Genomic DNA, 26,560 nt, shown 5'->3' with positions numbered 1-26,560 from the left:
ACTCAAGAGCAGCTCACCAGCAAAGAGAGACGTGTTGGGGGTGGGCAGAGGAAAGTCGGGGGTCTGGGCATGGCGTGTGGGGGGAGCAGGGCCATCGGTGCCCATCTGAGGCCGCCCCGCTTTCCAGCGCAACCGGCCCCAGCTGGTGACGAGGTGCGCCACGGAGTCCGGGGCAGCCTGGAAACAGAGCCTCACGCAGGGAACGCCGTTCCTGACGGCCCCCCAGGAGCCAAGGCTGGTGGGAGACAGATGTGGTTATAAGGGCCAGAATCCCAGGTGGACGGTCCTTAGGCCCCTTGGGGAGGCGTGGGTCATGGACCCAGAGGGGCTCGAGGGAGGAATTCAGGGAAGAGCCTGAGGAACGGGAACCCAGGAGGGTGCAAGGAAGTCCCGAGGGGATGCTGGGGCTAGAAGATGCCCGCGCTGCGCCCACCCCTGTCTGCCCCGCCGCAGCATCTACCTATCCTCCTGGTGCTCACCCAGCACCTCCCTGGTCCTGGCCCGGTCAGATGCTCGGGGACCACTCTCGCCTCCGTCACAAGCACATGACAGTCTGAAGCTGCCTCTTCAACAGCCTGTTCACCAGACCTGCTTGGCTAAAAGCACTGGAAATGTGGCTTGTGAGACCAAGGGACTGGATCTTAATTTGATTTAATTTTAACGATTCACAATTAAATTTAAATACAGATCCCCAAATCAGTTATCGGAAGACTTTAGCTATGGTTGTTCGGAATGCTTTAGGCGTGAGAATCCGCCTTTTCAACTGTAAATTTTATGATCTCTAAATGCAGACCAAGCAGCTCTTATGAAAGTAGAGCATCCAAACTGAGGTGTGCTCTAAGTCTGAAACCCACGCTGGTGTTTGAAGACAGGATGTGGACCATCCTAAGCATTCTTTTGTATTGATTACATATTGAAATGATAATATCTTCATCTGTTGGGTTAAATAAAACATATTACAATGAATTTAAGCTGTTTATTTTTCCTGATGTGGCTATTAGAAAGTTTAAAATTATATCTGTGGCTCCCGTTATATTTCTACAGGACAACATTGGTCTGAATTGGGGCTTAGCACACTTTCCTGTAAGTGGCCAGATAGTAAATATCATAGGCAATAGGGAATCACATACAGTTTCTGTCACACATTCTTTAGGTCAGGGGCCAGATTTGGTCTGTGGGCCCCAGTTTGCTGGCCCCTGGCCTAGAGGCTCCCAGCTCTAGACCGGCTGGCATCCTTCTCAGTCCAGCCTGCCAAGGGCTGTTGGCCCCACCCAGTCCCCACTGGAGTCCCAGCGTAAGACCTACTGATCACTAAGATCCCCAGGGACCAGCACGAACAAGACACGTTACTACGGCCCAGTAGCTCCCGGTTTCATGGGGAGATGGAACATGGGAAGGTCAGGAATCAGTACAGGGAGCTGGGACAGCAGCCATCAGACCCAGGCTGCCCAGAAAAATCCCACCTTCCAAACCCTGACTCTGTCCCCTGTAAGTGAGCAAGAGCTTGTCTGACCATGAGACTCATTGGCCTTGACGAGCTAGCCAGGAAGTAAGAGAGGTCAGAGGCTGAATGTGCAGTGAAAGTGGAGCCCACAGAGGTAAGAAGTGTCCTGGAGGCATTGGATGAACTGAGTACACCTGAGCTTTGGTTTTCACAGTCGCACAGGTGATGGATAGCTAGGTATCCAAGCCCAGACCTGCCCCAGGTGGGAAGTGTCACCGCGGAGCCCTACGTAAAGCTGGAACCTTCAAAGGGCTCTATGTTCAGTGTAAAGGTCAATGAGAAATAACCTCGTCCCTGAAACGACCATATAGAAAACTGTCTTGCTGCTAACAGGAGTGGAACAATATTTGCCCTGAGAAGTCACATCCACAAGCTGGTCCATGCTCAGCTTGGAAGCCCAAATGCACACCACCTGGGTGGTCTTGAAAACGTTGAGCCCAGGATCTATAGTCCAGGCTGGTAGTACTCCCATGTGTATAGCAAAGGAAGAGGTGAACGTAGATCCCCCCCGCCGCCCCAAGAACCTCAACTTCACATTAGACCTCAAAAATCCCCACAGATACATTTTAAGACATATGAACTCATGATTAAAAAAAGGAAATCCTCAAAGGGAACAAAACACCATGAATGAAAGCCAGAAGAAAAAACAAAAACAGAGAAGCCGATTCACAAAGACTTTAGATACCAGAAATTAAATATAAAATAGCCATATTCAATATATTTCAAGAAATTTTTTAAAAGTTTGAATATACAAGTGAAAAGAAAGATACTATAAAAATGATCTATCAAGTATGCATAAAAACCAAATAGAATTTCCATAAATAGGAAAATAATCATTGAAATTTAAAATTCTTTGGATAGGTTTAACAGCAGATTAGAAACAGTTGAAGAAATAACTAGTGAATTGGAAGATGGATCAGAAGACATTATCCAGAACCCAGTACAGAGAAACAAGTGATTTTTTTAAAAGAGAGAGAGAGAGAGAGAGAGGCACTAAGAGACACAGAGGGGATTGAGATGGTCTACCAAATGTCTAATGAAAGTTACAGAAGAGATAATGAACTAAAGCAAAGTATGAAGAGATAGTGGCTGAGTGTAATCCAGGACTGACGCAACACACCAACCGCAGATTAAGGAAACTCACTGAATTCCAAGCAGAATGAACAAAAGAAACTCCCTAATAACACAACATAGTGAAAATGCAGAACACTAGAGTCAAAGGAAAGAGCTTAAAAGTAGCCAGAGAGGAAAAATACATTGCCTTCCAAAGAGCAATGACTCACTGTCATCTTTGTTCTCAATAGAAACAATGGAAGTCAAAGTACAGTTGGACAATCTGTTCAATGTGTTAACAGAAAATCTTTTTGGTAACCTAGGGTCTAGAATTTTATACACACTGGAAATATTTTTTAAGAACAACACTAAAACAGTCATCTTAAAACAAATAAAATCAGAGGGATTTTGATTTGCACTGAAGGAAATTCTAATGACTACTTCAGCCAGAAACAAGTGACCCCAGATGTAAGATCTGAGATGAAAAATAAATGATGAGTGACAAAAGAGGCAAACAGGTGGGTAAATTTAAACACATATTGATTGTATAAAACACTACTAATTATGCTTGAACTAAAGTATACAACAAGACATATATATAAGTCAGCAGGAGAGACTGAAACTGAAATGTCCTAAGGTCCTTATTTTATTCCAGATGTGGGTAAATATAGCAAATGGCTCTATTATATAACCATTTACAATGTCCTAGGTTAACCTCTACAAGAATGGCCATATAACTTCAAAACTAGTAGAAGAAAAAATGGAATGAGAAATAATCATCAATCCAACAAGAGGCAAGAAAGAGGACCGAAGTAAACATTAAAAAATTTAGTACAGGTGAAAGGGACAAAATACATTGCTAGAAAATCAATCAAAATATATTGGAAATTACATTAAGTATAAATGTATTAAATGATTTTTTAGAAACCTAGCCACACAGTGTTTACAACAGGCACCTAAAATGTGTACACAGGATTAAAAAGACAAGAATTAAAAAACCTGACACCAAAATCGGAAAAAAAAGTCACAATAAAACTAGAGAACAATATCTTTTATGAATATAGATACAAACATTCCTAACAAAATCTTAGCAAACAAAATCCAACCACAGATAAAAGAGATCATATATCATGATCAAGTGGGAAATACAAGATTGGATTAACACCCTCAAATCAATTAATGTATCACACCATATTAATAGAATAAGGGCTAAAAGGCATGTGACCATCTCAAAAGATGCAGAATGGGCAACTGAGAAAATCTAACATCCTTTCATGATAAGAGCTCTGAACACACACCAGGGATAGAAGGAAACATCCTCAACCCGATAAAGAGCATCTAATGAAAATCTACATCATATTTCATGGTGGATGACTGAATACTTTTCCCTGTAAGACCTTCTCTAGCCACTTTTACTCAACATCTTACTGGACAGTCAAGCCAGTGTAATTAGGCAAAAAAAAAAAAAAAAAAAAAAAGAAATTAAAGGCATTCAGATTGGAAGGAAGACCTAAAACTGTCTTTATTCACACACGACATGATCCTGTATGTAGAAAATCCTAAGGAATCAACAACAATAACAACAATATTTACTAAAATTAATAGCAATGAAGTCACAGTTTATAAGCTTAATATCAAAATTTAATTGTATTTCTGTATACTAGTAACAAACCATTCAAAAATGAAATTAAGAAAACAATTTCATTAACAGTAGCATCAAAAATAATAAAATATTTAGGGGGAACGTTAACAAAGGATATGTAAGATTTGTACACTGAAAGCTATAAAACATCACAGGAAGAAATTAAAATAGATCAAACAAACAGAAGGATATACCATGTTCATGAATTAGAAGATTCAATATTGTTAAGATGTCAAGTTCTCCCAAATGGATCTATAGATTCAACACAATCCCTATCAAAATCCCAGCAGGCTTCTTCTCTTTTTTTTTTGGTAGAAGCTGGCAAGCTGATTCTAAAATTCATATAAAAATTCATAGCACTTAGGATGTGCAAAACGATTTGAGAAAGAAGAAAATTGGAGGACTTACACTACCTGACTTCAAAACTTATTACAAAGCTACAATAATCAAGAAAGTGTAATGTGGGTTTAAGGATAGGGATAGAGACCAATAGAACAGAGTTGAGAATCCAGAAGTAAACCCGTATATTTATGTTCAATTTATTTTCGACAAAGGTGCCATGAAAATTCAATGGGGGAAAAGTAACGTTTTCAACAAATGGTGCGGAGGCAATTGGATATCCATAAGCAAAAAGAACAAAAGCCAAAAACCAAACCAAACCAAAAAAAAAACCCAAACTTTTCCTCACACTACACCCCAAAATTAACTCAAAATAAATCATAGACCTAAATGTAAGAGTTGAGTCTAAAAACTTCTATGAGAAAAAAATAGAAGAAAATGTTCATGTCCCTGGATTAGGCAAACAGGTCTTAGATGTAACCTCAAAAGCATGAGTCATACAAGAAAAGATAAGTTGGACTTTTTACAATTTAAAACTTTTGTGTTTTAAAAGACATGATTAAGAACATGAAAAGACAGCCGCAGAATGGGAGAAAATACTTGCAAGTCATATATCTGATAAAGGACTTGTATCCAGAACATATAAACAACTCTTACAACTCAATAACAGAACTACTTAATTAGAAAATAGGCAAGAGAGTTGAATAAACATTTCCCCAAAGAAGACTATGAATGGCTAATAAGCACATGAAAAGTTGCTCAACATCATTAGTGATTAAGGAAATGCAAATCAAACCCACAACTAGAATGGCGAAAAGAAAAAAGGCCAACCATACCATGTATTTGCAAGGATATAGAGAGAGTGGAACCTTTGTACATTACTGGTGCGAAATCAAAATGGTACAGACCCTTTGGAAAACAGTTTAGAAGTTTTTTAGAAAGTTAAACAGAAACTTACCATATGACCCATCAATTCCCCTCTTAGGAACCTGACCAAGAGAAATGAAAACATATGTCCATACACAGACTTGTAGATAAAAGTTCACAGCAGCATTGACCATAATAGCCCCAAACTGGAAACAATCCAAACGTCTATCAACTGGCAAATGGATAAACAAAATGTGGTTGATCCATACAACAGAATACTATTCAGTGTTAAAAAGAAAAGAAATACAGGATGCAGCACAGATGACCCTCAAGAATGTTACATTGTGTGAGAAAAACTAAACACAAAACACCACAAGTTGTCTGATGCCATTTATATGAAGCATCCAGAAAAGGGGAATTTCTAGCCTTATAGAAATTTAAGGCTACAGAGACAGAAAGCCGGTCAGTGATTGAGTGTGGCTGGCGGTGGGAGCTGGGAATGATTGCAAATGGAATTGAGGGAATTTGGGGGTGTTGAAAAATGTTCTAAAACTTAGCTTTGCTGACGGCTGCACACCAAACTAGAAATGTACTAAAATGTGTTGCCTACATTTACATTGGGTGAACTTTATGGCATGTAAATTATACCTCAAAAGAAAACTTAAAAAAAAAAGATTACAAACAAAATTAGGTTTGTATTAACAATGAGAATAGACTTTAAGGGAAAAAAGAACACTACTTGAGAGAAAGCGGGTGTTATGGAATTAGAAAACATTGACTCCAGCAGTGAATATATAAAAATTTGGATATTATATGTATCTGATCATAAGATCTAAAAATACATTAAGCGAAAATTGACAGAAATATAAAGAAAACTAGAAAAATTCTCCACAATTGTTGGCACTTCAACACATTTCTCAGTAATGATAGATCAAGTAAGATAAAAACATTCCAGTGAGGATATAGATCTCAACAAAACAATTAACAAGCTCGTTCTAATGAACACAAGTATAACACTGTACCCGGCAACTTCCGAATACACATGGTATTCAAACACAGAAGGTACATTTACAAAACTTGAGGACATGTTGTACCTGTAAAACATATTTCAAAATGTTCCAAGAGACTGATACCCTACAGGACTTCCCTGGTGGCACAGTGGTTAAGAATCCACCCTGGTCTGGGAAGATCCCACATGCCACGGAGCAACGAAGCCTGTGCACCACAACTACTGAGCCTGTGCTCTAGAGCCTGCGAGCCCCAACTACTGAACCCCATGTGCCACAACTACTGAAGCCCGCGCGCCTACAGCCCGTGCTCTGCAACAAGAGGAGCCACCGCAATGAGAAGCCCCTGCACCGCAACGAAGAGCAGCCCTCGCTCGCTGCAACTAGAGAAAGCCCGCACAGCAACGAAGACCCAATGCAGCCAAAAGTAAATAAATAAACAAATTTATTTTTAAAAAATGATTGATACCCTACAGATCACTTTCTTTGACAACAGAGGAATAACAATTATAACAATGACAAAAATCCTATTCCAAAATAGCTCCTGGGATAAACAAGAGGTCATAATGGAGACTAGAAAAATCTTGGTGTGAATGAACGTTAAAATTAAATGCTATATATCAAAACCTGGGGGGTGAAGTTTGAGTGGTATTTAGAGGAAAATAAAAGTATAGTCTTAAATGCACACCTTAGAAATCTAGAAAGTTTTAGAATTCATAATTATCCAACCTAAGAAGTTAAAGAAAGAGTAACACATTAAGCCCAAGTAAATAGAAGGAAGAAAATAAAGAGAAGTGAAAGAAACAAAACAAAACCGACCAACGAGAGGATCGACTAGGTCAAAAGTTTGTTGAAAACATGAATAAAATCATCAACTAGCTGGCAGGCTTGACCAATGGAAAAAAGTGAAAGTGCAAACAAACAATATTGGCAATATAAAAGGGGCCTAACCACTGATGGTACAGATGCTAAAATGATAATAAATGCCAATAAATGTGAAAACTAGGAGGGAACGTACAAATTCTTAAAATATGCAACTTATCAAAACTGACACAAGAAGAGATAGAAAACCCCAACTGTCCCATAACCATCCGAGTCATTGACTCGATGAAAAACCTGCCCACAAAGAACGCACCAGGCCTAGGTGGCTTTACCTCCAAGTTTCCCCAAACACTCAGGGGAAGAGAATCCTCACCCTATACAGAATATTCTAGAATATGGAAGAAGAGGGAACACTTCTCGACTCGTTCTGTGAGGCTCACATACATTGGATACCATAACCCAATGAGGACAGTGTAAGTACATATCTCACCCACAAACGTGGACAGAAAAACTCTGAGGAAAATATTAGCTGGAGGGTTTCAGCAGTGTTTAAGGAAGCTTATACAACGTGAAGGACTGGTGTGTGGCGGGGAGAGGCCAGAGGCCACATAGATGTCTGGAAAAATAATCTAAGCCCAAGATGATAAAGGCCTGAACTCAGCGGGGACGACGCGCAGCTGGTGTGCAAGGGTGAGCAGCTTTGAGGGGCTCTCGGGGTGGTGGTAGGAGCAGGGGGTGTGGCTGGGATGACTAGGACTCGGGGTCCTGCTTTTAGGCCTGGTGGGCGGAGAAGTCTGGGAGGGGGACAGAGCAGGAGGACGGGGGTCTGGGGCAGACGCCAGGTCCTGGGTGACCGGGGCCTACCTGGTCCAGGACAGGGGCTGGGGAGCCTGGCCTGGGGGGCATTCCTATCAGGCAGAAAGGTGTGCCTGGCCAGGGTTCTAGGCCGGGGGGCGGTGGAAGGAATGTCGGGGGGTTGGGGGGGCCCTTCCCACCCACAGTCTCTGAACTGGGGCCTGGAAACCCAGGACTCCCTGTGTCCGGCTCTGAGCCATGAACATTTCCGGCAAAAACAGAGAAGAAAGAAATTCTCCCAGCCCACTGTGTTCCTCATATCAGCAAAAGCAGTGTGAGCTGAGCTTGCAAAATAAACAGGGCTCAATGTAAACACTGCAGCAGGTCCTGGGGACGGAGCTAAGAATACACACTGGGGGAGGAAGGTGGGAGCAGACTTCTCCATCGGGTCCCCAGAGAGCCGCGGGGTCCCTGCCCCGGAGCAGCCCTGACAGGGAGGGGCCGGGGCGCTGGGGGCCGCGTTCTCAGGACCCGTCCCAGGGCCTGGCGTGTCGGAATCTGACCGCTGCCGCCCGTGGACCTTGCTGCTTGCCCTCACCTTGGCCCTCAGTGCTCCTGCGCGGCCTCTTCTCAACCAGACCCCTTCTGTTTGGGCAATACTCTCCTGCTTTCTTCCGTCTCTCTCCACCTCCTCCCCTTCTGTCTGTGGCTTCTGCCGGGACCAGCTCTTTACCTAACCAGCTAGCTAGGCAACCGCTCAACCTCTCCGGGCCTCAGTTTCCCCACTGGTAAAAGAGACTTCATTTGGGCAAACGAGTCCTTGCCAGAGTAGAGAACGCAATGTGACAAAGCAGTTCAAGCCCTCTCCTCGCACAACTAAGGGGGCCAGCGGGCTCCCCAGGCCAGTGGGTGGCAGGCTGTGGCGGGGGAATGCTGTGTCTGCTCCCCATGCCCCCGGAGCGAGGCAGGCCTGCACAGCCAGCCCGGGCCAGGGCCAGGGGGCATCCTGAGGGCGGGTGGGGGCCTCTGAGCAGGAGTGAGAGCTGCAACGAGGCTGCAGGACCCCGGAGAGAAGGAAGTGGGGGGGGGCGCTCCAGCCCATGTGGCCCCTGGACTGGACATGGGAAGGGGACTCCTTGCCGGGAAACAGAGGCCCCCCTGCACAAGCTGAGCTGGCCTCCCCCACCCCAGGTGACTCCCTGCAAGTGGACAGCCCGGCCACTGACCCTCAGAATGACCTGCTCCCAAGACAGGGGATGGGGGCAGCCGCTGTGCCCCCCGAAGTCCCCTCCCCCTCCTCTCCAAGCCCCTCGTCCTGTGGCTGAGTGAGCCGCCGGGCCGGGACCGCCGTCACCGAGGAGGGCCTGAGCTGAGATGAGGAAGCAGTTGGGGGCCAGGCTCCCTTCCGGCCTGAGGCCAGCCCGGTGGGGTTGGGGGAGGTCCGGGGCTCCGGCTGGGGCTGGCGGGCCGGCTGGCACTGCCACCACTGCAGGCCTGCTGGGCTTCCCAGGGCTGGACGGCTGCTGGATTTCCTGCCCCCAACTTCCCTCAGTCAGCAGGATTGCGAGGGGGGTTGTTTATGGTCCCGATGGCTGCGGTGATAACATGGGGCCTGGGACACGCCACTGTGCCCTCTGGGCCCGGCGGGGCCCTTTCCCAGGGTCTGTCCCCGAGGGGGGCATCGGCTAGCGGGGGCGGGGCTGGGCAGGCTGAGCTGGACGCCGGCCCACGGCAGCCTCTGCCCGGGTCCAGCACGTGTCCACGGGGCAGAGATTCAGCGTGGAGCACGGCCTGTTCCCTGCCTTGAGACCTGGGGGCATGACTGTGCCTCTTGGGCGGAACCAGCTCCTGGGAGGCAGGATGGGGACAAAGGCGACACAGATCCCATCTCCCTGAGTGTGTGCGGAACATCCGGAATCCTTGCTGCGCAGAAACGGCCCCTGTCCCGGGCGCAGAGCCTGACGGTGGAGGCCACCAGGGGCCTTGCTCCCAACCTTGCCCCCAGGGATCAGGGACTCCAGAAAACCCTTCCCTTTGTTGTTCAGATCTGAAGAAATGTGGGCCCATAATTCTGTACCCCCAAGACCAACGTGGGCCGCACCTCAGCCCACCACACCGACCCTGGCTGGACAAGGGCTGAGCCCTGGCTCTCAGAGCCCCGCCGGCTGCCAGATGGCTCCAGGGGACCCTGTCTGCTACCCTTCATCACCCCCAGAGGACACCAGGCTCTGGTTTAGGTTTCAAGCGGTGGCCTGTCCGGAGGAACAGTGGGCAGAGCCGTAAGAGAGGCCCAGGACAGTCGGACAGGGGACAGAACCAGACCAGGGCAGGGACTTGAGGAGGGGTGAGCGCATCTGGATGACAGGGCAGCGGGGCGCTCCCAGGGCTGCTGGGTGGGGGCCGGCTCACGCGCCCATGGGCCACCACGAACCCTGCCAGCGGCGGGGGCCAGTCAGTGAAGGCTGCCTTGGCCAGAGCTGTTCCAGAGCTGGGCAAGGAGGCGGGGGTGGGGGTGGGGGGGCCCTGGGTGCTTTCCCCGGCTCTACCTCTGCATCCGTTGATGTCTGGAAGCCCCGCCCCACCGGCCCCCCCAGCCGGGTGCCTGGTCTGCTGTACTGGGCGTGGCCACCTGCTGCTTCTCCTGGAATGTGCCAGCCCCGAGTCCCTGGTCCCACACGAGAAGAAGAGTGAAAGCCAAGGATGGGTCACCAGAGAGGCGGAGTCCAGGCCCCAGAGCCTCTGATGCCGCTCAGCCTGGGGAGCTGACCGTTCCTAGTTTCAGTACCCATCCCGCCAGACAGGGCATCTGCCACTGGACCACCTGCCTGGGCAAAGGAGAGCCACCAGGCCCGCCGAGGCCTGTGCTGACCGAGACGGGCCAGCCCTCCGGCGGGGTCAGGGTGTTGGCGTCACACAGCCCTAGAGGGCCAGGCCCGAAGTGAGAGCCCCCGTGGGCACCTGGACAGCGGCCCTCCCCCACGTACAGGATCGTGGCCCCATACCCGCCCAGGCCAGGGAAGACTGCTGGTGGGCAGAGGGTCGTCCTGCAGGCCCAGGCCAGGGTGGGTGGGGCAGGAACCCGGAGCTGTGCCCCTGCCCGCCTGCCCAGCTGCAGCAGAGATGGACACGGGCCAGAGCCAGGCGTTGCCCAGGAAACCGAGAGTCCGACGCATCCCTGCTCAACCGAAATTCCTCTATTTTTAGCCCCCTGGCTGCTTTCAGATAAAGTCCATGTAGATGAACGAGCTGTTCGGCAAGATAACAGCCTGCTCCAAACCACGGAGACTTCAAAGGGCAGCAGGCCACCCCCTCCCATTCCACAGATCCTCCGAGGCTCCCAGGATGCCCTGGGAAGGGGTTCCGGAGCTGAGAGGCGGGGCCGCGGGCACAGAGCCCGGCGGGGACTGGGGTGTCCCGGCCACTGAGGCTGCCGGTGCCCTGGAGCGGAGGGAGCACGGCGTCCACATCCCACCAGACAGCCAGCAGGGCCTCGGCCGTCACTCCCCACCTCCCTTGCTGTCAGGACCCTGCGGAGGAGGGTCCTGGAGCCCACACCCCCTCCTCCCCACTTGATGCACCCTCGTGTCCCTGTTGGCACCTCTGAGTCCCTGAGTGCAAGCGGGCTGGGGGCTGAGGGAGCCGCAGGCAGTGTGGAAAGCGCTGCCCACCTCAGCGTGCACCGGGCGGTCCTCAGCTATGCCAGGGAGGGACTGCGGGCACTCGGTGCCACTTGCCAATAATGATGCCACTTGTCAGAGGTCTAAGACCAGCCTGGCCTTCAGCGTCCTCCTCCCGTGGGGACCGACGCCCAGTGCACGTGAGAGAGGAGCTGAAGCCCTACGTCAGGGAGCCCACACCGAGCACAGGTGGGAGGGAGGGAGGGAGACCCCAGACACCTAGGGCCCCATCCAAGCCCTGCATGCTCAGGACAGAGCTGGAGAGTGAAACGCCGCTGTGGACGGCACCGTCTGGGCCCCAAGGCCGCTGCCCGCCGCCTGCCAGCAGCGACGCTGCGTGGCCCGCGAGAGCTGGCGTGGGCTCGGGCGCCTACCTTGTCCTCCACGCGGTTCAGGCGGGCACCGATCGTGTTGCTGCCTCGGTCCTTGCTCTTCTCTGTGGGGTTAAAGCACCCAAGTCAGGGACGCCTGGGCTGGCAGATGGGGAGGGGTGGGCAGGTGACCCCGACTGGACTCGGGGAGAAGGGCGATGGGGGTGAGGGAGTGAGGGTCAAAGGCCTGAACCTATGGGAATGTCTCTTAGAAGCTCTTCTGTGGTGAGAACTTCAGGGGCGGCAGTGGGTGGGCCGGGCTGGCTCTTTCCGGTTCTGTGACCTCCGAGAGCCTCAGAGGACAGGCACCCACCCTGCCCGGGGGCTGCCTGAGTTGGTGCCCGCTCTACAAAGGTGACATTCCCCAAGGGGGCACTTGCTCTGGCCGAGGAGGCCTGTCGCCCCTGCAGCCCCTGCCGCCCTGTCCCTGAGTGAGCTGCACCTCCCACTTGAACTTGGGCTAGGGCAACCCCGAGGAACTGGCCTGGCCCTGCCCTCCCTGGTGTGACCCCCTAGCCCCCCTCCGGAGGACATGAGGCCGAGCCTCAGAGCTGGAGGGCGGCACCCACCTTGCTCCCCAATGTTCTAGCTGGCTGCTCACCCCCCAACCCCACTCCCAGGCCCCCACCTTCCCAGGGTCCTGGTCACGTTTCCACACTCACATCAATAGCCTAGAAAAGCCTGCCATTTGTAAGGACGCATGCAGGTTCTTGCACTAACTGAAAATCCCTTGTAAATCATGTCTGAAGCCAATTTGCTTAGGGTGGATCTACCTGCCCCCTCTCTGGATTTCCTTGCCAGACATGCACTTTCTGATGGTGGAAGAGGCAGGCGTGGGTGGAGGGATGGTAGGAGGGTGCGGCCTGGGCTGCCACGCCCAGGGTGTCTCGATGCAGAAACCCACCTGAGACGGAGATGAAGAGGGAGGGCTTCCCGATGGACTGGTCCAGCCTGGGGGGAGGGAGGGAGACGGAGACCAGCTCACGCTTGGCCGGGGCACCGTACGGACATCTGGCCTGTCGGTGGGTGGATGGGCTGATATGCCCAGCAAGACAAGCTGCCCGCCCCTTCTGGGGGCCGCCCCTCACTGCCACCCAAAAAGCAGCCAGGTGCCTCCCAGGTTCCAGAGGCCCAAGCTCCCAAGGGGGCTTTGCGGGGCGGCGCTCAGAGGTGAAGGGCAGTGGTTGGGCTGCTCCTTTGTCACCCTCCCTGGGCACAGCAGGGTGCCAGGATAGCCCAGTGTCCTGAATGTTCCCAGAGAGGCAGGCCTGCAAGTGGGCCCTGCCGGGGCAAGGCCAGGTCGCTGGGCTGGGTGGGCTTCACGTCCCTGTGGTAGGTCAGCGACAGGAGCGGGGGCAGCCTGAGCCCCTGGCCTGGCCTGTGTTCAGGACAGGCAGTCTCCCGGCCACACCCTGCGTCGCACAGAGCTCGGTTCCCAGGCCAGCCCACCGTGGAGATGCAGCTGGTCTGAGCCCACGCAGGCCCCCAAGGACCACGCTGCTTCCATGAGGATGAGCTCTGTGGGCCCCAGGTCAGAAGCCAGAGGACGTTGGCTACCAGGGGTTGAGGTGCTCAGCTCCCAACTGGTAGGGTCTCTCCTGGAGGGGGTGTCTCCTGGGGCTGGACCTGGCCCCTGCTCACAGGGTGTGTGCTGGGCTGTGAAGTGCCCAGCGTCTCTGAGGCGTGGCCATGTGTGGAGCGAGCCTCTGCCCCTCCCCCGCCCGCTCAGATCCCACCCCCCGGGCCCCGCGCGCCCACCTCCTCTGCAGCTCCTTGATGCGCACCATGAGGTTGAGGTGGCCCTGGGAGTACTGCTCGATGACATCCCGCACGTCGTAGGGCTTCCGCGCTTGCTGCGGTGGGAGAGAGAGAGTCACGCTGCGGGCTCAGCGTTATCGCAGTGACCGCGCCCGCCTTCCGTGGTCTCCCAGGATTTAAGGAGCTGCCCACGTGGCACCACGGGGCGGGCCTGGATCAGCGCACATGCAGTGGCCGGGCTCAGCCTCCCCGGGAGCTGGGTGACCCTGGGCCAGTACCTCGGCCTCTCTGGGCCTCAGCTTCCTGCCCGCTCACCCGCAGGGACCTGCCCACTCTCCCTTTCCAGGCCACCGGTCCCTGTTTTCAAGCTGCCTTGGAAGAGCTGGCCCAGCCGAGGGCCTGGGGGCAGGGGGCCAGCATGGCTGCCAGTCACTGTGTGGAGGGCACAGCTCTGTGCGGCCACCGCCTGCCTGGGCCCCAAGCTCACCCTCCGCACACTTGTCGGCCGGCGCACCCACTGCTCTTGGGGCGGGGAGGTGGCCCACCCCACCCCCTTCCCAGGCAGTCCCCTGAGCTGAGCAGGGGTGGCCCCGGGGGACAGGCCTCCTGCTGGGGCTCCCAGGCTGCCTGGGAAAGGAGGTTGGTCCCCCGGCAGGCCTGCGGCCATGGGGGCAGGGAAGGTAACCCCAGAGCTCCAGGCTCGGAGCCAGCCCTGAGCCCATAAATGCATCCGGGGCTCAGGTGAGACCACAACAGAGAGAACGGGGCTTCTCACGACGTCAGCAAAACCTCCAGCCGCACTTATGGCCTCGATCCCAGGAGCTTACGGTCTGAGGGTCTCGCCCAGGTAGCATCGGGCTGGCCGTGTCGGGGTCTGATGGCCCAGGAGGCCCTTCGCCCACACAAGCGAGCCAGAGCCGCGTGGGGATATAGGCTACTTCTATTGGGAGAACCGCGGGGAGACAGGGTTGGGGGCCCCAGCTGGTCTCATGAACCCTGAAGGGCCCACACTAGTGATGGGCTGGGAGGTTCCTGCCTCTTGCTGGGGAGTGTAAGGGGCCTGAGAGACACGCCAGACAGCTGGCAGGGCAGGGCGGGGCCGGCGGGTCAGAGGGTGAGAAGTAATAAGGCACAGATGCCCGTTAAGGGTCAGGGCCAGGTCTCAACCCTGGGAGCCCCAGGGCACCTGTCCTCCCTGCCCACCTGAGGCCTCCTTCTCCTTGGGGTGCCACCCCAGAGACTGGGGCTACCCCAGGCTAAGGGTAGGGCCACCTCTGCCTTCCAGAAAGATGGGGTTCCCCTGAGGGCAGGGTCCTGCCTCGATCTCTGGGCACCCTTCGGACATGTCCAGGGGCCCTGCCATCGACGCTGGCGGCTTAACTATGTTCTCGCAGCTCCCCACATCGTCCTGGACCCCAGGAATCCCGGGGCAGCGCAGAATCCTCCTCCCTGTCAGGGACTCTGGGCTCAAGAGTTCCGGGGGGTCCCTGCTCCCACAGGATCCGCCAGGCGGGGCCCTCACAGGTAACACCCAGCCCCGCTTTGGGCCCCGGGACCACCCTGTGTCCCTTTGTGGCCTACATGCCGAGGCCCGTGGTGGGGTCTCAGGGTCAGGAGGGGGGCGGGACTCTGGCAGGCTCTCTGACTTGCCACACACTCGGCTTCATGACAAGTGTAACAGTGGCCCTTAGCTACAGGCTAGTGGTAATACCCCAGGGCTCAGTTTGTCCTTCTGTGAGTTGGGGGTGCTGAGCCCTCTGGCTGACGGGGAGGGAGTGGGGATGAAGTAAGATGGTAGGTGAGAAAGGCCAGCGGGTCCTGAACTGGCTCTTGCCAGGAGAGCCCGAGGTGGCCGTGACAGTGTCTGCGGCTGAGCCCAGGGTCTGCGCTGCTGTTCAGCGCACACGCCACTGAGTTGTGATCTTGGCCTCCTGTGAGCTATACTGGGCACCTCCAGGCCTGCTGGAGCCGTCTGGGATGGGATCAGAAGAGGGGCAGGCTGGGGTCAGAGGTCAAAGTGGGGCAGGCCTGGTCTGGAATGGAGCGGATCCTTGCCCTGGTCCCCCAGACACCCTGGGAGGTCACGGCCCACAGCGTGCAGGGGAATCTGGGCACCTGAGCGTGTTAAGAGCCTCTGTGTGCACAAGTGAATACGGATGTCCCTGTGGGAAGGCATAAGAGTACAGGTGACAGGTGTGTGTGTGCCCGGGCATGCGTGTGCATGTCTGCAGAAGCGGGGGTGGGGGTGGGGTGGGGCTCGTGAGCAGGCCCCCCACCCCCAGCCTCGCCTTGTCTAGGGTGTGGACCACAACAGGGTAACCGACGCCCAACTGACACCCAGGACCCGTGGCGCGGTGGGGTCCCAGGCCCCCTGAGACTCATCTCAGAGCTGAGAAGTTCACCTCCCGCCCCCCAACCAGGGTCTGCTCAGAGCTCCTGGAGGCCTTTGTCGAGTGGTGGCCTGGGGCCCAGCTGGAGACATCATCTCAGCTTTCTCTCTAGAGCTCATTTCCTTGGCAGCAGCAGGAGCCTGAGATGAGCCGAGATAATGCCGGGCTGTCCAGACTGACCGCCGGTGGACATGCGAGTTCAAGGCAAACGTGAAGGGCTAAGAGGCTCTGGCTCCTCCGGCCAGACGCAGGGGCGGCCAGCTGGGTACTTATCGGCAGGCGAGGCGGGCAGGGGGGCCACCCGCCATTTCTGCAGCCCCTGAGGCCAGATGGGGGTGGGCGTGCAGCAGACAGACAGACGGGCTGCTGCGGGGGAAGGGACGGCATCCCTGACAGCTGGGCCTGCGTGGGGGGCCGCCCCTGGAGCCCCACAGAGCCCCTCACTGCCAGGGACTCGTCCACCGCTTCTACGTCCGTGGGTCCCTCCTTCCTGGAGGCCTCCTGCTGCCCCAGCTTCTGGCCTTGCTCAAACCAGGAAGCTCCCGGGAGCGCCTCCGCTCAAAGGGCCCCGCCCAAATTATTGAAGGCCCCCCAGGGGTCCTGCGCCGAGGGGAGGGGCAGGGAGCAGGGGAGGTGAGGCTGCCCAGCCTCCTTCTGGAAGCCTCCAGGCCATTCGCAGGACCCTGGCCTGTGTCCTGAGGCAGAAAAGGAGACCCTCGGCCTGGAAGGGAGGTCAGCAACCAGTTGTCTTGCCTGCATGTCTGTGACGGGCGCTCACCAGCGTCCACAGCTGCTCCAGCCACTGTGGCGCCCATCTGCCCAGGGCGGGCTGTGGTTCTGAGCTGGAAGCTGCTCACATCACCCCCAGAGCTGGGCCTTCCATGAGCCCCAAGGTTCCGCCTGCCCTGCTGGGTGCCCCAGACCCTGGAAGCAGCCCCCAGGAAGCCTGGTGTCCACCCTGGCACGGCCCTGCGTGGCCCAACGGTGCCCCAGGGAGAAGGTCATGGCCTCTGCCCTGCCAGGGCCTGCTCTGGAACGCTGGTGGCCCAGCTGCTCAGGCTGGGGACTGTCCCCATCCTGGAAGAGTCCCCGCTGACCCCTCTGATCCCCAGGTTGACATCTGTGGTTTTAGACGTCACCACCAATGGCCCTCAATCGAGGGCGACACATCGTGGCCCTTCTGCGGGCCTCTTCTGCTCTTGGGAGCAGTCCTGCCCAGACCTGACCCCCGAGGGGGTTCCTGCCATTCCTCCTCCTCCCTCCCCAGGAGGCCAGCCTGCCCTCACCCAGCGCCCCCTGAGCTCCCTGCTCCACCAAGCTACCCCTCTGCTGGTACCGCCAGGGCAGCGGGCCCTCGGGGAAGGAACAGCCACAGACGCCCTCTGTCCGGGACCGTCGGATCTCGCCCAGAACACTGCTGGGCAGACCTCCTGGCGCCGGCCGACAATAGCATTCACCACGACTCTTTTGTTTCAACAATGAGGAGTCCCAGGCCCTGGCGGGAGCCTTAGCACAACTTGGCCCAGTTTGGTGGGGAACAGCCCCCCTCCAGGGCTGCAGGCAGACAGACGGGCAGGCAGCAGGATAACACTGGGGACTCTGTGTGCAAACCACCCAGCCAAGGGGGCCACGGGTGCTGCCGGGTAGCCGGAGGAACGGGGCGGCCGGGGCAGGGCCTCACCAGGGCTGTCCTTGGGGCCGGGATCAGTGGCGGTCGTGTCGTGGCAGAGCCTGTGTGAGGGCTGGGCACCCGTGGACGCCGTCCTGGGCCAGCCCCTTGGGCTCTTGCTCCCACTACCAGCGGGGGAAGGGTTCTTCCCCAGGGCTGCAGGGGGGTGGGGTCTTTCCAGAACCCCGCACCGAGTCTGGCTCTGTGGCCTGCGTGGGTGAGGGCTCTGCTGAGGGGGCTGGAACGAGCCAGCGTCAAGCCTTCAGGCTGGGGTGGGAGGTACGGCCCGGAGGGGGCTGGCTCTTGTCCCAGCCTCGCTGTGGCCTCCCAGGGGGTGTGAACAAGCCCCTCACTTGGCGAAGCAGGCCCAGGGGATGTGGGTGTTGGTTGGCTCTGGGCGACCCCCAGTCCTGGCTCCACCAAGGACTCACTTTTGAAAGGCACCGGTGGCCAAGCCTTCTGGAAAGAGAATGGCCTCCCCCAAGGGTCCCTGCTTCCTAAGGTTCCATGTTCTCAGAGTCAGGGCTGAGCTGGGTCCCGCTCCTCAGACGGAGGACGGTCCCCACGTAGGAAGGAGGGCACCAAGCCTGCCGCCAGCTGGCTTCCTCAGCGGGCTCCCAGGGGCTGCAGGAGACCCACCCCTGGCAGGAGTGCCGATGGGGAAGCCCACAGTCTCCAGCCCCGCCCAGCCAGAGAGACCCTACCTCTCCCTGCAAAGGTGGGCCACCCCGGGGCACAGAGCAGGGCTGGGTCTCCCCTCTGTTCCGACTCACACAGGGTGGGCGAGGGGGATAAGAGCCCTGAGCCGGCCTGGGACAGAGCACTTCCTGCCCAGGTGACGCAGGGTGGGCTCCGCACCCTCCCTGAGTCACTCCCACTCCTGTCTGGTGGGGGCGGTGGGAGGAGCTAGTGAGCCCTCGGGCCCTGCGTGCCTCTGGGCTCTGCGCCGGGCCTCAGGGTCCAGGCCGATCAGGGAAGTGTCCCTCCAGGGTCTGCTGTCTTGGGGACGGATCCTGAAGTCACGGCAGGGTGTTTGACGGGTGAAGGGTCAGGTCTCAGATATGGCAGGGTATGGGGACCCCGCAGCCTGCGCTGTGGGTGGGAGAGGGGCTTTCAGGGTGGACCAGCGCAGGAGGGCTGAGTACAGGACTCACCTGGAATTTCTTCTTGGCCACAAAATACTGCATGCGCCTAATGACCTTGATGGTGGCCCGGTGGTGCTCCCGCAGCCTGCAGTGGAGAACGGGGAGGAGGGCGTGAGTGTGGACCAGACGGTCATCCCGCGCCCACCACTCTCAGAGGCTCGGAGGCTTCCCAAATGTGCCCCCATCCCCGGCAAAGGGCTGGGCCTTTCCAGAAACAAGGAGAGTGTTCAACCCCCTCGGATGGGGATCTGCAAGCTCACATCCTGGTGGCAGGAGGAGAGGCTGAGGCCAAGAGGCTTTAAATTAGGGGGATGACCCTAGAGGGACCCTCGCCTTGCTTGTCGCTCAGAAGTGGGGTAGGAGTCAGGGTCCCGAGTTGGCAATGGCTCTGCCCCTCACTCACGGTAGAGCCACAGAAGCTTCTTTCTACCCTTGGGCCTTCTGGCTGCTCACTAGTAGCGTGGGGAGGGGGTACAAACAGATGACAGCTAAGGCCCCTTTCAGCTGGAAGGTTTTATAGCCCGCCCACCGGTACCCACTTGGAAAACATAGGGCTGACGGACAAATTAGCCAGGGATAGTTACCACCTGAGCCACCCTGTTAAGGAGACCGTGCAGTATCCCCTCTGAAGTTCCTTCTAGAAACATCATTAAAAAGGGAGACACAATCGTTGAGATATATATATATGTTCATAGGAAAAAGACCGGAAGGAAATGCGTCCACATGGAACCAGCGGGGATTTTCCTTCTGGCTCCGAAGCTTGCATCTGACCAGACCTTCTACTGAGAGCATCACCACAGCTGTGTGATGGCTTTGAGAGCAAGGAAGACTCCAAGGGCTGAGATCCCAGAAGAGAAACGAACTGGTAGAGCCCACGTGTGCGTTTGTGCGTTTGTTGTGTGGGGCACACTAGCCGAATGGGAGGCAGGGGGCTCCCTGGGCCGGCAAGATAAACAGGAGTCCAGGGCTGCAAAGACATCCAGGACTTGATGGGCCAAGATCCTGGTGAATGGGGGGCCACAGAGAAGGAAGCCTCCTTTCACGCAATTTCCCCTTGAAGCATTTGTGAACTGAGCCGCACAGCATGGGGTGAGATTCTGAGAAACGGAGCAAGGAGCAGCTGCTAGAAGGATAAAAAGCTAGGCAGAGGCCTCCACAGACTCACGCCACCGGGGAGAGGAGAACTGCGATTCAGAGTCACCAAGGAGACGGGGTCCTGGCAAACACCCCAAGCTTTCAGATGAGACTCCCCCAACCCTGCCATAGCCTCAAATCACCTCAGTCCCCACCTGGAGCAAGGTGCTCTGTCCTGCACCTTTTGCACGCCAGAGAAAACTGAATTATCTGTAGGGATAAGATCATGGAGCCTCTATTCTGTTTTTAATACTCAACAGACTGAAAACAAATGGACAAAACAGACCACGGAAACAGATCTAAAGATGTGGTAGATTCAATGCCTTAAAGACTTGTTGCTCTTGCATCAAGAGATAGAGTTGGTTTTCTCACTGCTTGAATTTGGGCTGACCTTGACCCTTATTGTGATGAAAAGAATGCTGGGGAAGTCCCATCGTGTATAACTTGTGTGCTCTTGGAATGTGGTCGCTTGAACCACCTCAGCTGGCTGGCTGGAGAGGCCACGTGGAGAATCATGGTGCTCTGGCCAAGAGCCAGCACCAAGCAATAGGCATGTGAATTGAGGCCATCTTCGACCATCCGGCCCTGATAAGCCTCCAAGGGGACTGCAGCTGTGAGAGTCACCCCACGCAGAGCCAGCAGGACAACCTCCCAGCTGAGCCGAGCCCAAATTGCTGACCCACAGACTCATGAATAAGGAAAGAGCTGCAGTGTGAAGCCACTAAATTTAGGTGTGGTTTGCCATGCTGCAATAGATTAAAAGAAATTAGGACCCCAAAGTGGGGTACATCATATCAAAATCCTGAAACGCATAGTGCTGGTCTGGGGACCAGGCATTGGGCAGAGGCTGAAAAAAAAAAAGGCCTATCGTAAGATGCTGGACTTTGGACAGGGTGCCGTCTCTAATCGCATGAGACTTTGGTGTCTCTTGGAGGGGTGAGTGAATTTTACTTTGGGGGGAATGTAAAAATTTATGGCCAGAGGGTGGGCGGGGGGAGGTTAGAGATGGGTGTAAATCCTTTGCAGTTCCCCCCAATCGGAGTTCCCCCCAACTATTTCCATCATCATGGAATGCTGCTGCCATGTGGACGTGTCTGAGCTGGGCTGCTAGAAAAGCCACGTGGAGGAGAGCTGAGGCACCCTGGCTGACAGCCCGACAGCTCCAGACTCCGGAGGCTAGCTGAGACCACCCAGTCACCACCAAGCTGCCGCTTGGACGAGCCAGGTGAGACCAGCCAGGTGAGGAGCCCAATATGCTGACCCACAGACTCAGGAGCAAACAGTTGCATTGGTTTGCTTCAGAGTTTTTAGATAAGGACTTGAAAATAACCTTGATAAGTAGGTTCAAGAAAATAGATGACAAGATGGAGAATTTCACCAGAGAAGTAGAATCTATATGAAAAAGAAAGAAAGGAAATTCCAGAACAAAAAGGACACTCATGGAAATTAAGAAATGCAGTAGATGAATTTGCTGGCAGAGGAGAAGAGAATATTTGTGAATTGGAGAAAATAGCCAGGTTAGAGTATGGAGGGAAAGTAGAATTAAACATATAGGAAAAAGTGCAAGGCATATAAGATAAGGTTAGAAGTTCTAATACATGTAACACCTTAGAAGGAGAGGAGGCAAAATGGAGAACAAATAATTTTGAAGCCTCAGTGGCACAGAATTTTCCCCAAATGATGGAAGACATCAGGCCACAGATTCAAACAGCTCTTTGGATCCAGCTGGAGAGAGAGACAAGGTACAACAGACCCAGGCCCATCGGAGTAACCCTGCTGAAGACCACAGGGAACATTGCAGAAGCTCTAAAGTCAGGGGGGTGGGGGTGAGAATGATGACACATTATCCTGATGGTTGGCTTGTCAATGGAAAGGATGAAAGCCAGAATGACATCCTTAAAGTGCTCAAGGAAAATTCCTACCAACTTAGCATGCTATACCCATCAAATACGTTCTTAAAAATGAAGGTTCAAGTGAAATAATCCAGTCACAAAAGGATAAACTCTGTATAGTTCCACTTGTATGAGGACCTAGAGTCATCAAGTCTACAGAGACAGAAAGTAGGATGCTGGGGCTGGGCCTGAGGGGAGGGGGATGGGGAGTGAGCATTCAGTGGGGACAGGGTGTCAGTTTGGGAAGATGAAACAGTTCTGGAGATGATGGTGATGGTTACACAACAACATGAATGTGCTTAATGCCCCTGAATGATACAGTTAAAAATGGTTAAAATGATACATTTTATGTTATGCATATTTTCTACAATAATTATAAAAAAAGAAGGTGAGGGCTTCCCTGGTGGCGCAGTGGTTGAGAATCTGCCTGCCAATGTAGGGGACACGGGTTCGAGCCCTGGTCTGGGAGGATCCCACATGCTGTGGAGCAACTGGGCCCGTGAGCCACAACTACTGAGTCTGCGCGCCTGGAGCTTGTGCTCCGCAACAAGAGAGGCCGCGACAGTGACAGGCCCGCGCACCGTGATGAAGAGTGGTCCCCGCTTGCCACAACTAGAGAAAGCCCTCACACAGAAACGAAGACCCAACACAGCCAAAAATAATAAATAAATAAATTAATTAATTAATTAAAAAAAAAAAAAGAAGGTGAAAACTAGACCAAGAGAATTCACTGCTGGGAGACCTGCACTGAAAGAACGACTTAGGGGTCTCCCCAGGTAGAGAGCAATGATCCCAGAAGGATGCACAGAAATGCAGGAAGGAATTAAGAATGTAGAAAAGGACAGATATGTGAGAAAGTTTAAGTTAGTAAATTAAAGTGACTGAAATAATCATGATAATGTCTCCTGAGGTTTAAGGCATAGCTATAGCTAAAAATACATGATAAAAATAGCATAAAAGGGAGGAGGCATCAGTGGAGATAAACAGTGGTGAGCACCATGTGTTGTCAGGGAAACGGTAAAAGTGCTCATCTGACGTCGACTCCAGTGAGTCAAGGATGTGTATGATAATCTCTAGGCAACCACTGATGGAATAATAAAGGACTGTAGAATTAACAAGCTAAGAGGGGATAAAAATTAATTAATAACAAGTTTTGATTAACCCAAAGAAGCAGGAAAGGAAGTCAAAAGGAAGTGATGGAACAAATGGGAAAAAGAAAAGTGAGATAGTAGATTGCATGCATTGCAGAGGGACTAAATATTCCAATTAAAAAACCAAGATCGTCAGATGAGATTTAAAAAAACAATTTGATGGTGCCTATAAATATACTGAAATAGATAGGCATAGAAATGTTGACAGTAAAAGGATAGAAAAAGACATACATTGGCGTTGCCCAATGAAAGCTAGTGCAGGTAAACTAATATAAGACAAAGAAGACTTTAAGTATTGCCAGAGATAAAGGGGGGACATTTCATCATTTAAAAAGCGGTCAAGGGAATTCCGTGGCAGTCTAGTGGTTAGGACACCATGCTTCCACTGTAGGGGCAGGGGTTCCATCCCTGGTTGGGGAACTAAGATCCTGCATGCCACGTGGCAAAAAAAAAAAAAAAAAAAAAAAAAAGTGGTCAAAATTTGGTGGGAAGAGATCAATTCTAAATCCGTATGTACTTAACAACATAAGCTTCAAATATACAAAAGCAAAAGCTGGCAGAACTAAAGGTAAAAGAGAAAATCCACAATCATGGTGGGAGATTTGAATGCACCTCGGTGGGTAACAGATAGAGGAGCTGTGAAAACATCTAAAGAGAGACACGTCTGAACGAACCGAGGAGGAACTTGATGTGATCGACGCTTACAGAACACCGTGCTCAGTGCCCAAAGGGCATCTAAGCTTCCCAAGCACACAGGGAACATCTACCAGAAGGGACCGTGTGCAGGGCTTGAAGAGCAAGTTCCAACAAATTTCAAAGAAAGTAAGTCACATATGTATGTTCTCTGACCACAGAGAGATTAAGCTAGAAATGAATAAGAAAAAGATAACTGGAAAATCCTTAAGTGTTTTGGAAATTAAATATCTCAAGGATCGAAGAGGAAATCTGATAAGAATTGAAAAATACTTTTAATTGAGTCGTAATAAAAATGTTCCGTATCACAACTTACAGCTAAAATAAGTGCTTGAGGTACCATGAAATAGTGCTTAGAGGAAACTTTATGATCTTAAATCATATATTAAGAGAAGAGGAGAGGCCAAAGTCTGTCTCAAGAAGTTTAAACAATAGTAAATTAAATCCCAAGAAGGTAGATGGAAAGAGATAATAAAGATAAGAGCACAATTCAATGAAATAAAAAATGAACATTTCGTTAAGGAAAATCAACAAAGCCAAAATTTGATTTTCTGAAAAGACTAACTAGAGATATTTTAAGAACCTATTTAGAGGATATTATGTACAAAAATAATCTTGATAGTTTAGGTAAAATAGATTAATTCCTAAAAACACCACAATATATAAAAGCAGACGTAAGAAGAAACTTAAAAATCCAAATTGCCCAATTTTAATTAAATAAATTAGATTTGGAATTTACACACAAAAAAGCCTTAGGTCTAGATGACTTCACCAGTAGATTGTTCCTTAAATGGGAAGAAATAATACCAATTTTATACAAATCTTTTTAGAGGATTTTTATGAGTCAGTATAACCTTGATATCAAAACCCGACAAAGATGTTTCAAGAAAGAAAAGTCACAGGCCAATCTCTCTCGTAAACTTGGATGCAAATATCCTACCTGCAATACCAACAAATTGAACCCAATGCCATATGTAAAGATAAATGATCGAGTGTAGTTCAATCCAGTTACGCAAGGTTGGTTTAGCAGCCGAAAACCAATCAACATTATTCACCACATCAACAGAACAAGTAAGAAAACAACATATAAGCAACTCAAAAGATGCAGAAAAACATGTGATAAAACTCAAGACCCATTCATAATTAAAAACACAACTCTTAGAGAACTAGGAATAGGAGGAAACTCCATTACGTAAAAAACAAACACAAAAGCAAACAAAACCTAAGCAAACGTCATGCTTAATGGTGAAATATTCCTCCTGAGATGGGGAGTAAGACAAGGATGTCCGCCATTACCGTTTCTACTTAATGTTATCCCCAAAGTCTCAGCCAGTGCATTGGGTGGGGGGGGGAGGGGGAAAGGAAATGAAAGATACAATAATTGGACAGGACAAAATAAAACTTTTGTCATTATTTGCAAATGACATAATCATATATGTTAAAAACCCCTTCAGAATCTTCAGATAAATTATTCTATTGCTAAATGAATTTAGAAAGAACACTGGTTTTAAAGATGATATACAAAAAGCAATTGTATTTCTCTATGTTAGTAACAAGCAACTAGAAAATGAAATAAAAAGATACCAATTGTAACAGCATCAAAACCCATAAAATATCTAAGAATAAATCTCCTGGAGGTGAACAAGACCTCTACACAGAAACATACTAGACATTAGTGAGGGAAATTAAAGAGGCCCTAAATCAGTTGAGGGTTATATAATACGTTTATAAATTGGAAGACTCAATATTTGTTAAGAGGTGAATTTTGAGGTACGGGTCAAATGTGATTCCAATCCATAGCAGAGTGCTTTTATTTATTCATTTCTGGGGGGCACAATTTTCAAGCTGATTCTAAAATATTGGTGAAAAAGCAAAGGGCTAAGGTAGACAAGACAATTTTGAAGAACAACAAAGTTGAGGACTCACACTGCCAGTTGAAAAGGTACTGTAAAGCTACCGCAATGAGTGGAGTGTATTAGAGAGATGTGGTATTAGAATACACTTCTAACACAGCCGTATTAGGTAGAGGATAGACCAGCGGGACAGAATAAAACATTCAGAAGCACAAACACGCATATGTGGTCACTGTGTTTATAACCGAGGCACTGTTGCGATCCAGTGGGGGAAAGAATGTTCCCTTCAGTCAGTGGTACTGGGACAATTTGGATAGCTGTATGCAAAAGATATGAACCATGATCCCCGCCACACAGCAGTCACAAAATTAATTCATGTTAGATTTTAGATCAAAGCGTGCAGGCAGAGACCATCAGACCTCCAGAAGAGAGCAGGAGAGTATCTTTATGACCTCGGAAGATTTCCCCAAACACAAGCCACACTGACAACAACAACAAAATTCGACAAATCGCCCTTCCTTAAAATTAAGACCTTCTAGACATCAAAAGACATCAGTAAAGGAGTGAACAGATGCTCTACAGGCCAGGAAAGGATATTTTCTGGTAAAGGACTTGTAGCCAGAATATATTGAGAATATGCCTACAGATCAATAAGGAAAAGACCACATAATTTAAAAAGATGATTTGAACGGGCGCTTTTCACATAGGATGCCCAAATGTCAGTAAGCCCATGAGAAGGCGCTCAACAGCATGACCTATTAGGGGAATGCAGATGAAAACCCGAAAGGGGTACCCATA

General features: G+C 51.7%; 1 protein-coding gene across 2 annotated transcripts in view; it reads right to left on the bottom strand.

The window, feature by feature from the left end:
* Window positions 1–26,560, bottom strand: part of KCNQ1 (potassium voltage-gated channel subfamily Q member 1) — a 349,770-nt gene that overhangs the window by 58,896 nt on the left and 264,314 nt on the right. For both annotated transcript variants that reach the window (XM_022591072.2, XM_022591073.3), the window contains exons 12-15: window positions 19,049–19,124; window positions 13,836–13,930; window positions 12,982–13,028; window positions 12,081–12,142 (exon numbers count right to left, since the gene is read on the bottom strand). In XM_022591072.2, the coding sequence (XP_022446780.1) occupies window positions 12,081–12,142; window positions 12,982–13,028; window positions 13,836–13,930; window positions 19,049–19,124 (280 nt within the window). The remainder of the gene's footprint in view (window positions 1–12,080; window positions 12,143–12,981; window positions 13,029–13,835; window positions 13,931–19,048; window positions 19,125–26,560) is intronic.

This window comes from Delphinapterus leucas, chromosome 7 (assembly GCF_059928025.1).
Source record: "Delphinapterus leucas isolate spDelLeu-1000000601 "Yukka" chromosome 7, BTC_Dleu_Yukka2, whole genome shotgun sequence".
In the NCBI taxonomy this organism is placed as follows: domain Eukaryota; kingdom Metazoa; phylum Chordata; class Mammalia; order Artiodactyla; family Monodontidae; genus Delphinapterus; species Delphinapterus leucas.
This window is presented reverse-complemented; position numbering and strand designations above follow the sequence as displayed.